At 32.1% G+C, this 12,974-nt stretch overlaps 1 protein-coding gene across 6 annotated transcripts in view; it reads left to right on the top strand.

The window, feature by feature from the left end:
• Window positions 1-12,974, top strand: part of NOL4 (nucleolar protein 4) — a 383,681-nt gene that overhangs the window by 78,520 nt on the left and 292,187 nt on the right. For 4 of the 6 annotated variants that reach the window (XM_003914291.5, XM_003914289.5, XM_017951659.3 and 1 more), the window contains exon 2: window positions 7,269-7,418. In XM_003914291.5, coding sequence (XP_003914340.1) covers window positions 7,269-7,418 — 150 coding nt within the window. Of the gene's footprint in view, window positions 1-7,268; window positions 7,419-8,392; window positions 8,434-12,974 lie in introns of those variants that run through there. The other 2 variants (XM_021930036.2, XM_021930032.2) reach the window with 1 other exon arrangement.

Here is a 12,974-nt window from a genome sequence, read left to right as displayed (position 1 = left end):
CCAATCTGTTTTCAAAGCAACTGCATTATTTTGCATTCCCACCAGCAATGTATGAGGATTCCAATTTTTCCAGATCCTTGCCAATACTTGCTATTTTTTAATATAGCAATCCTAGTGCATGTGAAGTAGTGTTTCATTGTTATTTTGATTTGCATTTATCTAATCACGAATTATATTGAGCATTTTTTCTTGTGTTTGTTTATCATTTAAACATCTTTTTGGAGAAATGTCTGTTCAAATTCTTTAGCAGTTTTTAAATTGGGTTATTTGACTTTCTATTATTGAGTTGTGTTTTCATATATTATGGATGTAAGTCCTTTATTAGATATATGATTTCCAAATATTTTCTTCCATTTGTATGAGATGTCATTTCACTTTTTGATGCTATTATTTGCATCGTATAAACATTTTAAATATTTATGTAGTTCAATCTATAATTTTTCCTTTTGTTGCTTTTAATTTTGGTGGTTATGAGGACTTTGCCTTACCCAAGGTTACAAACATTTATTTCTAGGTAACCTTGTACAAATTTTTAGTTTTAGCTCTTACATTTACATTGATCATTTAATTTAATTTAATTTTTGTGTATGTGTTGAGGTTGGGACCTGACTATTCCTTTTCATTTGGGTATATAGTTGTCCTGGAATTATTTGTTAAATTCTTTTCCTACTGCATTGTTTTGACATGTCTTTTGAAGATGAATTGAATAAATGGAAGGCTTTATTTCTGAAGTCTCAATTTTATTCCACTGATCTATATATCAATTCACATGCCAATGCCACACTATCTAATAAAGACTTTAGTGTGGTAAACTTTGAAATTAAGAAGTGTGTGAACTCCAAATTTCTTTTTTTTAATGGCTATTTTGTCTAATCTCGTTTCCTTGAATTTACATAAAAATTTTAAGGCCAACTTGTCAATTTTCATGAAAAGCTATTTGGAATTTTGGTAGTGATTGCAATGATCCTGAAAAATAATGTTTGAAGTACTGCCATCTTAACAATATTGTCTTCTACTCTATAAATGTAAGGTGTATTTCAGTTTATTTAGCTCATTTGAAATATTTTCAGCAATGTTTTATAATGTTCAATGTATATCTTACACTTTTTAAACTTTATATCTAAATTTATTCCTAAATATTTTAGTGTTTTGAAACCTTCATAAAAGAAATTATTTTTCCTTTTTCATTTTCAGATTGTTCATTGCTAATAAAAACTACAATTGATTTTTAATATTGACTTGAACTCATTTATTAGTTCTAACAGTTTTTTAATGGATTCCTTAGAATTTTCTATATATGGGATCATGTCATTTGTGACACACAAAGCATCTACAAAGATATTTTTACTTCTTCCTTTCCAATTTGTAGTATTTTCTGTCTTTTGCCTGATTAATTTTCCTGGCTAGATTCACAGTGTGATGTTAAATAGATGTGGCTAGAGCACACATACTTGAGTGGCTTTTATTTTTAGGAGGAAAGCATTCAGTCTCTCACAATTAAATAAGATGTTAGTTATGGGAGGTTTTTGTAGATGTTCCTTATGAAGTTGAGGAAATTCCTTTCTATTCCTAATTTACTTAGAATTTTTGTCAGGGAAGTATGTTGGCTTTTGTCAAATGATTTTTTTTCCTGCATCTATGGAAACAATAATATGCTTGTGTCCTTTATTGTATTAATATGATATATTACATTAATTCCTTTCATTGTATTAAACTAACCTTGCATTTCTGGAATAATCCTACTTGATTGTGGTATATAATAACTTGTAAATGTGGTTGGATTTGGTTTGCTAGTATTTTATTGAGGATTTTTATCTCTATATTCATAAAATATATTGTTTTGTATATCTTTTTTATCCTGTGATACATTTGGTATCTTTGGTATCAAGATAATACTGACCTCATTGGATAATTTGGGAAGTGTTTTGTCACCTATTGCTTTAAAAGAGTTTGTGATGAATTCCATTGATTCTTTGAATGTTTGGTTCAGTGAAGCCATCTGGGCCTGGGCTTTTTCTGTGTGTGAAAAGCTTTTTTAGTTACTAATTTTGTCTTTATACTTGTGATAGGCCTATATATTTTTTTGTCAGCCATTATCAGTAATTTAAGTCTTTCTAGGAATTGTTAATTTTATATTACTTATTGTAATCTGTTGACATGCACATGTTTATTATTTTGTGTGATTTTTTAATTTAATTTTTGTAAGGTCAATAATGATCCTTCTTTTATTCCTAATTTTAGTAATTTGAGTTTTCCCTTCCCTCCTCTTTTTACATTTTTATATAAGAAGAGCTTAAACTTTGTCATTTAAAAAGTTGTTTTCACATATTGCTTTTTGGTTTTGCTGATTTTGTCCATTGTTTTCTACTCTCCATTTCATTTGCTTCTCCTCAGTTTTTTACATATTTTCTCCCTTCTACTTGATTTTAGTTTGCTCTTTTTCTGGTTACTAAGGTGAAAACATAAGTCTGATTTGAAATTTTTCTTGTTTTTTAATATAGGCATTTAGCACTGATTTGAGCGTGTTGTGTCCTTGGTTTCATTCATCTCAAAGTATTTCTAGCTTTCCTTTGGATTTCTCTGACCAATTAGTTTTCAGAAGTATGTTGTTTAATTTCTTTATATTTGTAGTTTTCCCAAATATCCTTGTGTCACTAATTTCTAGTTTAATTCCATTTTGGTCATAAAACATGTAAAATATATTTTCAATCCCTTAAATTTACTGAGGCTTGTTTTATGATAGCATGAGGTCTCTCATGAAAAGTGTGTTACTGTTTTGTAGAGTGTTCTATGTATGTCTATTAGTTTTTTAAAACTTTTAAGTATTGTTTAAGTCTTCTATTTCCTTATATATCTTCTGCCTAATTGTTCTACTTTTGAAGGTGAGCTTTTAAGTTTCCAGCTATTATTGTTGAATTGTCTATTTCTCCCTTTAATCCTGTTAGTTTTTGCTTCATCAGTGTGTGTGTGTGTGTGTGTGTGTGTGTGTGTGTGTGTCTGTGTGTGTATGTCACTTGGAGTCTCTTATTGGGTCCATATATGTTGATTGTTGTTTTGTCTGTCTGGTGAATTGAACCTTTTATTACTATGAAATGAGTCTCTTTATTTTTTAATTATATTTTAAAATTATATTTTAGTGGTTGCTCTGGAGCATACAATATACATTTGAAATTATCAGAATCTACTTCAGATATATAGTATTTTGGTTACAACCAAGTAAAGAAATTTTAATTTTATATAGCTCTATTTTTTCCCCACTTTTTTGTTCTATGACTGATACATATTTTTTATATGGTTGATAAGTCATAAAACTGACACACAAGTAAAACATCTATATATGTTGAAATACAACAATATATTTTCATAACTATTGCTGTTTGTAATCTTATGTCTTTTAAAGAAGCTGAGGGAAGAAAGTAGAAAAGTGTGTGTGTATATATATATATATATACACACACACACATATATATATATATTTTTTTTTTGAGATGAAGTGTCACTCTGTGGCTCAGGCTGGAGTGCAGTGGTATGATCTCAGCTCACTGCAAGCTCCACCTCCCAGGTTCAAGCGATTGGACTACAGGTGCATGCCACCATGCCCAGGTAACTTTTGTATTTTTTAGTAGAGACGGGGGTTTCACCATATTGGCCAGGCTGGTCTTGAACTCCTGACCTCATGATCCGCCCGCCTCAGCCTCCCAAAGTGCTTGAATTACAGGCCTGAGCCACCGAGCCTGGCCAACTTTCTTATTTGACCTTTTTGGTTCTCTTTCTCTCTCTGTGTGGATCTGCATCACCATAAGGTATCATTTCCTTACTCCAAACTCCAATACACCTTTGTTTCTGCCCCTTTTCTCTGTTATTGTCAAGTGTGTTACTGGTGCTCTGGATATTTTCATGTGAATTTGAATTACTGTCTGATGTCATTTACCTTCAGCCCGAAGAAGTTCCTTTAGCATTATTGTATGTTATGTCTACTAGCATTGAATTCTCTCAGTTTTGTTTATCCGGGATGGTGTATTACACTTTTCTTTTCTTTTTTCTTTTTTTTTTTAGACAGAGTTTTGCTCTTGTTGCCCAAGCTGGAGTGCAATGGTGTGATCTTGGCTCACCATAACCTCCGCCTCCAGGGTTCAAGCAATTCTCCTGCCTCAGCCTCCCAAGTAGGTGGGATTACAGGCATGCATCACTACACCCAGCTAATTTTGTATTTTTAGTACAGATGGAGTTTCTCCATGTTGGCCAGGCTGGTCTTGAACTCCTGACCTCAGGTGATCTGCTCGCCTCTGCCTTCCAAATTGCTGGGATTACATGTGTGAGTCACTGCACCCGGTCATCACCTTAATTTTTGAAAGATAGGTTTCTCTGGCTATAAGATTCCTGGTTGACAGTTTTTTACATTTAGCAATTTGAATATGTCATCCCGTTGCATTCTGACCTCCTTTGTTTCTTTGGAGAAGTTAATTGTAATTGGGGTTAACTTATATGTGATGGGTCTTTTATCTCCTGGTGCTTTCAAGATTTTTGTCTTTGGTTTTAATTTCTACTGTACTGTGTCTATTTACTTTTCTTTTTTTTTTTTTTTTTTTTTTTTTTGCAATTTTCCAACTTTGGGTTTATTGAATTCTAAGCTCATTAAATATATTTCTTCCAGTTTCCAAATGACTTAATTACACCTTACTGTCTAACCCATGATATTTGGCTGATTTATATAGTAGACCTAACCTCTGAAGGCATTTTTGATTTTTACTTATAGAGTGCAGGTGTGTATTGTGCTTAACTCATAGTTGAGAGTAAACAGGTCCACATGACAGAAAGATAATAGACCATTTTCCTTCCCAAATAATGTGATTTTAATATTATCTTGACAAACACTGAACTTCCAATTTCTTGAGACAATGTTGACTGTTAATAAGTGATTGTGAAACATGTCAAATATATGCTCCTATGGCACAATTTGTATCTCCTGTGCTCTAACTCATACCCATTTGTAGTTGGTTGAATAATGGCCACCCTAAGATACAAAGTCCTAATTCTTGACACTTGTAAACATTATCTTGTTTGCTATAAGGACCTTTGTAGATATTATTAAGCATCTTGAGAAGATTACTTTGGATTATCTGATTAGGCTCTAAATCTCATCATAAGGGTCCTTACCAGAGAGAAAAACACAGAGGAGGGATACACAGAAGAGACAATTGTAATATAATGCAACCTCAAGCCATGAAATGCTGTCAAGCACCAGAAGCTGGAAGAAGCAAAGAATGGATTCTCTCCTAGAGCTTCCAGAAAGAGTATAGCTCTGTGGACATTTTGATTTTGGACTTCCGACCTCCAGGATTATGAGAAAATAAAGTTCTCTTTTTGAAAACCACTCACTTTTTAGTAACTTGTTAGAGAATCCATAAAAAATTAATATGCTACTCTAGCAATCATTTCTTTAATACCTATTTTCTGCATTAAACTGTAAGCTTCATAAATGCTCAATTATCTGTCTTACACATCTTGATAAGTCCAGCTACTAGCAGAGGGTTTAGTAATATCTGGGCCTTGTTGAATACTTACTGATAAAATGAGTTAATAGGCTGTGATCCCCACATCACTCACTATTGAAGGTTTAGCTAGGTAAATCAGTGAACATGTGAATGAATTAAAGGACAAATATATATTTATTGCCATAAACAATAAATACAGACTAAGTGTAAAAGATTATCACAATTTTTGGTTTTCCAGCAGAGGAACCCTCTCAGTTCATTTGCTGGAGACTATAAATTTTATGACTAGGAACAAAGAAGAGAAAGTTTTATGGGTGGTTTTACTAGTGGATAGAGTTGGAATTTGAGTTTTCAGCCTAGGAAAGGTGGTTATTCTCTCAGGTATAGGGAATAGGTCAGGAGGAAGCATATGAAATTGTGTTTTTAGCTGTTTGACCTAACATGTGATTTCCTATATATAGTTGTTTGAATATGTTGCTTCAGCCACCACTACTTACAAGGCCTACCTTAAGTAGAAAAATAAATAAGTAAATAACAACAAACTAACAAAAAGCACCGAGTGACTTACTTTTGGTTATGCAGTGAGCTCAGTCTACTGGGGTTACTGTTCAAATAAACTCTTGCCATTTCACTGCATAATGATTTTGCTCAGATTAATCATTCTCTTGTGCTGTATGCTGGGGTTAATGGTTATGTTATACTACTTCAAATTATATCACAGGGTCCAAATAAGAAGTGTGTGTATGTGTGAGTGTGTGTGTGTATGTGTGTGTGTGTTTGCAAGCAGGAAGCCCTTTCATGTTGCAGCCATGTAAGATTAACTTTATTATTTCATTCTATTTTTCTATTTGTTTCTTATTCCTCTCTATTATCCATGAAAACTCTTTGTTCTTTGTTGTACTTCTCAGCAAAATGGCTTTTGCCTGGTTCCAACTCCAACCTATGTTAAATTATACTTCTTCCTGGAATCTACTTCAACAGAAGGTGATATTTTCTCTTAATTCCTATAGTACTTTGCATACTTTTTATCATGGTCCCAAAAATGACAGGAGCCACCATTTACTGAGCATTCATTATATGGCAAAGATTGGATTACATCCTTTAAATGTATCATTTCATTTAATTCTTACAACAGGTCTGTGTAGTGGGCTCTTTATTTTACAAGAGAGAAAAACTGAAATTTAGAGAAATTTAAGTGATTTGCACAAAATATGCTGCTTCCAAGTAGAAGATCTAAATTTCACATAGATAATTTGTAGCGCTCATGTTTTTGACCTTGACCACATATAGTTATTTAGACCAATACTGATAGCATAGTAAAGATGTTTTCTTAAAACTCTGTATCATTTTTTCATTTCTCTAATTACTGCTTCCAGGACCCAGCAACTCAATATTGTTTGGGTGAATTAATACATGTCTAGAATTTAATTATTACAATAAAAAATTACTGGGCCTTAAAATATATTTTAACATAATTTAAGAAAATTGTACTGATGGCAACAAATAAGTCATTATAAAAACTTAAAAGATGGAATTTGTGGGTAAGCATGATTTATTCAATATTAACTATGCCAAATGTCTTCTCTCATGTTTCTTCAAGTTCTGTATGTAAGCAATGCATAAAATAGTGAAATATTCATTCATGAATTTTTGATATTTCCTATATAGACGATTTTGTTGAGGTTATAAAAACATTTTGTTTTAATCAATTTATTTATTAAATGCAAATTGGTTTATTAATCTTATGTGTTTTTGTTGTTGTTTTGTTTCCAGGATGGCGTAGGGGTAGATGAGAAGCTGTCTTTACGACGGGTAGCTGTGGTTGAAGATTTCTTTGACATTATTTATTCGATGCATGTGGAAACGGGGCCAAATGGAGAACAAATTCGGAAACATGCTGGACAAAAGAGAACTTACAAAGCAGTAAGTTAAAAAAGAAAAAAAAAGAGCATGCATTTTGAGACTTGATATTACGTATCCTTGTTTAAATGGGTTTGATAATTATAAATATTCTATCTTCAACATAAATTAGGCCATATGATGGTCTTGCCCAACATTTAAACTATAATTATTTTGGTTGTATGTTCACAAATCTATTCATATAATTTAAAACTATCTCTAGAATTTTCATGTTGTTGCTTTTAAAAACGTATAATATGTGGTAGTCCCAATCAAATGCCCACAAATGGGAAGATATATTATATATTATATTATGAATATTATATATTCAGTGAGTCATAGCATATGAATTGTGGACTGGAACATAAGAACTTTTATACTACCACTACTATCAACATTTATTTTCCATCAAATCATATTAATATGTTTAGGTATTTTCTAGTTCATAGTAATAATAAAATGAGTAAGAACATTTTATGTAATTTTCTTATGTCACCTTATATTCAATATATTTATCCTGAAGGGTATGTATTTCTTAATTTTCTAGGATAGACTATTAAAAGATATGTGTTATTTTAATAGATTGAATGCCCTTGAAAGTTTAAAAATGGAAGTATATGATGTTTTTGTCATAAATTTTGCAAAAAGGAGATTTAATTAACTGTTAGATATTGAAATATATTTTGTCAAAATGTAATATATTATTTCTAAAGTTTCTAATTATACCTACAGTTTGATCTAGACACTTTAATCTAGCTTTTTATTTTAAAACTTTATAAAAACATATTACTATAGATATTTCATCCTGTCTAGGAAAATTGAACAGTAAATTATTCTTCTCCTATATGAGCGAAATGTACATCCGAATTACTTTGTCAGCAATGAGAATAATATCCTTTTTGAGAATTCTTATTGAATTTTGCTTTTGGCTACCTTTATATTAACTGTTTTCAGCTATATTGATATACAATATCAGTCTGGATCCATTTTTTTTTCAGATACAGAAAAATGTGTGAAATGCTCAAAGTTTCAAATACAGGTACCTATGTTTGAAAATTAGCTACTGAGCATAAGAAATAGCTTCTTTTTCATAACTATTTTTTGCTATATTGCCAGGGTCATATTGAATCTTTGTAGTTGCATAATAACCCCTAATACATGTTGTATTTATCCCTCCTTCTCTATGGTTTTGTTTCTTGGCTGTTTCCAAATTGCATGGTTTGTGGGCAGGCACTATTGTAAGTTTCCTTACATAAATCTGCCACATAAACTTTCTTTTGACTTACACATTCCAGGAGACATTCTTATCATGACTAATGATAATGGCCTAGCTTCTTGAGATATTTTTATATAGACTAACATTACTGAACATACTCATTTTGCCTGTCTCCTAAGCCAGGGTTATTCCTCTGGACAGTAATAGGAAAAAAAGAAATGTATATTGATCTACTAATATCACTAACTGTGTAATCTTATAATAATGCATTTTCATGAAATAGCTACCTGAACTCGATAGGACTTTGTAAAAGGACTTTGCTAGGGATGCATAATTTCAATTGTATTAAATGAATAAAAACAAAAACCAAAATAACAAGAAAAAATCAAGTGGTTTCATTGTCAATAGTAGTGTGGAAGTCAAATCTGTTTAGGTGCCAAAAGCAATTTAAAATAATTTAATCTTTGAAATGCATTTATTATAGACCTTTAATCAAAATGCAAAATGAGTCAGTGATTTAAATCCAAATCTCTTGCCCCGTGTTTTCTTAAATGAAATGTAGAGAATCTGATCCATTGCCATTATGCATGCTAAACACTTGCAATAAATTGATAAACGTGTTTCCAGTATACACAATTTTGAATTAATATTAGGAAGACATTTTCTGCATTTTGGGGTAGGGATACAACCTTTGAAAGTATATCCAGAATCTGAAACCTCATCTAATCCCTCTTGAGAATGTCTTATTTGAATATCCTCTCTTTTCCCAAGTTTTTATTTGCACGTCTAAAGTGTTGTCACCTTTTCCTAATACGTGAAGGTTCTTTTTGGCCTAAACTTTTTCCCTCTGATCTCTCTAAGTAGAATTCTAATTGGGAAACATTTCCTTTTTATGCAGTAATAATTCATTGTAGGAAAGAAACAAAATATAGAACTGCTTGCAGTGCCAGTGAAACTGTGCATACGACTCTACAATGAATTTAAGTCTAATGTTAAAATGTGATGAAAGTGTTCAATTAATGGGGCATAAAACTAAAATGTAATTTGAAATAGAATGGTTTAGTGCTATTAAGGCCATAGACTGTTGGGCCAGACTTTAATTCTTAATACTAATGCTGAATTTGGCTAGTCATAGGTAGGATTAGCTAGATAAGTATTGCAATTATAATGGTTCCCATTAAGTTTAAGATTTCTTTCTAACTCTTAAACATTAGCTTATAGAGCATGCATAATGATTATGTTTATTGACCTTCTTTTTCTCCTTTTTCCTACATGGCCAAGAAACCATACTTATACAACTAATCATATTAAAGTGTATCATATTGTCTTAACAATATTATCAATAGATCTAGTGGTCATTTTATTTACTTTGCCTTTTTGCAAATCTTTCTATGTTTTCATTCTGCAGGAAATGGTGGTCCTTTAATATTGGATTAACTTTTGAATGCATTTGGTTTTTCTATCTGCAGTATATCATTCCTTGAAATATCTAGGCATTTATAAAACTTAAACTGTATTGCAATCTGATTTGACTTTAGCTAAAATTGGAGGGTATATATATTATTTCTCATGAGCTCTTGAAAATCCCACACAAAATGACACATTTGAGGAATATGTAAAGGCTATCATGATTATTTTTTCAGTCGTTATTGAATTATAGTGACTCTTAGGTCTCTTTTCTACATTTGTATCTGTGTATGTATTAACTTACTGGTACATTGAATGTGTTTCTTTCAATATATTTGTCTATAGTCTACTCTTGGTTATCTACATGAACAAAATGGAGAAGAGGTAGGACCATTCAATATCACTCACGTTTGAACTTAAAATATATCCTTTTACTAAAAAATAGAATCTGAATGCAGATGTGGTTAGCAATTTGGAAAATCACTTCAAAATTAATGATGTGATATTATAAAAATAACTTGAGATCCTGTTTTGTCTTCTAGTTTGTAACTCCTCTCAAATTCTGCCAAAACTTCATCTTCTGTGAATACATCACTGTTTTCTGGTTTTCTTTTATCAATTGTATTATATCACAGGGTAAGCGAGTTCAGACACATTTCTTAAATTAGGGACTAATCAAAGGGTTAAGTTTCAGAGCTCTTTCTTGATACATGTAAAATAAGACTGACTGGTAGAAATCCAGGAACTAAGAGGGAAAGTCAGTGTTATCAATAGAGAAAACAGTCTGCATATATCTGTGCATAAACACATACACACACACACAACTCCCAGTGTGATATTGTAAACTTACATGTATTACTCATATATATAACTGCCAATAATTACATTCAAGTCAGGAGTGGAGAACATATGCTATAGCTAAAAGGAAATAGGCTGGAAGCCAGACTAACGCAGTTTCAAATTTCAAATCTAACACTCATTTCGTATCTGTACCACTTTTGGCAAATTATTTACTCTTTTTCTTTATATGGTGGATAATGATACACATTGTGTGCTCAAATGAATGAGTTACTGTGTGTAAAGTGCCTGGCATATAGTAAACTTGTGATTGGTGTTATTTCTCTCCTTCTTTGTCCAATCACTACTCATGTTTCATGTAGAAGGACAGGCAGCAAAATTAGCATAGCTCTATCATTTACCCTAATTACAATTACGGATCTAATTTCCTAGGCCCGCTCTGATGCCTCTGTGTTGGTAGACAGGAATAGTAATAACTTTTCTTGCAGGCATTTTTTTGGTGCGTCCTGTAGGTGTCACTATCCCTGAAAGTCCACAGTTTGGGTTTATAAGAAAGCAAGAGGAAAGGCCAGAGTTCTTGTGTTTAGGAGCTGTCCTGCCAGATGAAATTTGTGAGAGTTTCAGTTATTTCATTTGCTTTTCCCAAAGATTAAATCTGTTAAACTAATTTCAAATTAATTTTGTGGAAAAAATAAAATTGGCTCTTTTTTTAAAAAAATGCTTTTAATATGAATGGAATATTCCTTTCCAGAGATATGCTGTAGAATAGTAACATATTCGTGTAGAATCTCTACAGCCTTACTCTGAAGATTAACAAAGAAAATCTTTATTCTGTCATATCTAGGACACGTAACCTTAAAACTCTAGTTAGCATTATTTTTTGCCTAGTTCTTTTAGTGAATATCTATTGGTTCACTGTCTGTATTGCTTAATAGAATATTCTAACTTGCACCAGTTTCTGCTAGTTTGCCACGCAAAAATTCCCAGAATTTTTATCAACTTATAATGGGACTAATGAACCAAATTTGCAGCCATCATGGTGTGGAAAAATAGCACTAAAGTCAAATTCAAGAATTCTGAACAATACATTTAACCTCTTTGTGCATAGGCCACAATTCACTCACATATATGATGTAATTCTATAGTCTAAGACAGAGTTTGTAGAGTTTGCAGATCTTAACAGTGTTAAAATAGGGGTTTATCTATATACATTTGTGATTCATGCCAAGAAGGCTTTGATCCCAAGCACATTTTTCTTCTGTGTCATAGTGCCTCAAGTTTTACAATTAGAACTCAATCTATTTGGGTTAAACCGTTGACCCCTGTATCTTTATATAAAATTCAAATATCATTAGGCAAGAGAAGGTGGAGAATCACTTAAGTTGCTAGCAGTCATTGATACTTTATATGATCATTTAACATACATGCTTCTGTCTCTCATCTGTAGTTAAATTTAACTCAAGTCAGGAGTAAGATAGAAAGAAAATGTGAGTCATTGGCATAGAGCAATCTGTTGACCTCCCATTTAGAACAGGACCTGCCTGATTTTTTTTTTTTTTATTTTTTGAGACAGAGTTTTACTCTTGTTGCCCACACTGGAGTGAAATAGCATGATCTCAGCTCACTGCAACCTCTGCCTCCCAGGTTCAAGTGGTTCTTCTGCCTCAGCTTCCCAAATTGCTGGAATTACAGGCATTCACCACCATGCATGGTTAATTTTTTTTTTTTTTTTTTTGTATTTTTAGTAGAGACGGGGTTTTACCATGTTGGTCAGGCTGGTCTCAAACTCCTGACCTCAGGAGATCTGCCTGCCTTGGCCTCCCAAAGTGCTGGGATTACAGGCATGAGCCATCGCACCCAGCCCTGATTTTTATATGAGTCCTAATGTGGCATCACACCTAATAGCGTTTGGTATGTGTTTGCCAGTTAAAAGTTAAGAACCATGTCATCAAGATGAGGAAGAAGTCTCAGCAAACTCCATAGAAAAATCTTTATTTTCCAAAAAAGGGGAACTATATTTATTCAAAATATTTAAAAGTGTTAGAGTATATTTTGAAATAAATTAATGTTATTAAATGAAAAACTGAGAATTACATACATTTCTCAGAAAAAAAAATGCTCTCTAGACATGATTCACTCATAGAATATAAAAATACTGT

The sequence above is a fragment of the Papio anubis genome, chromosome 19 (assembly GCF_008728515.1).
Source record: "Papio anubis isolate 15944 chromosome 19, Panubis1.0, whole genome shotgun sequence".
Classification (NCBI taxonomy): domain Eukaryota; kingdom Metazoa; phylum Chordata; class Mammalia; order Primates; family Cercopithecidae; genus Papio; species Papio anubis.
The sequence above is the reverse complement of the archived record's forward strand: the minus strand, read 5'-3'. Positions and strand labels throughout refer to the sequence as shown.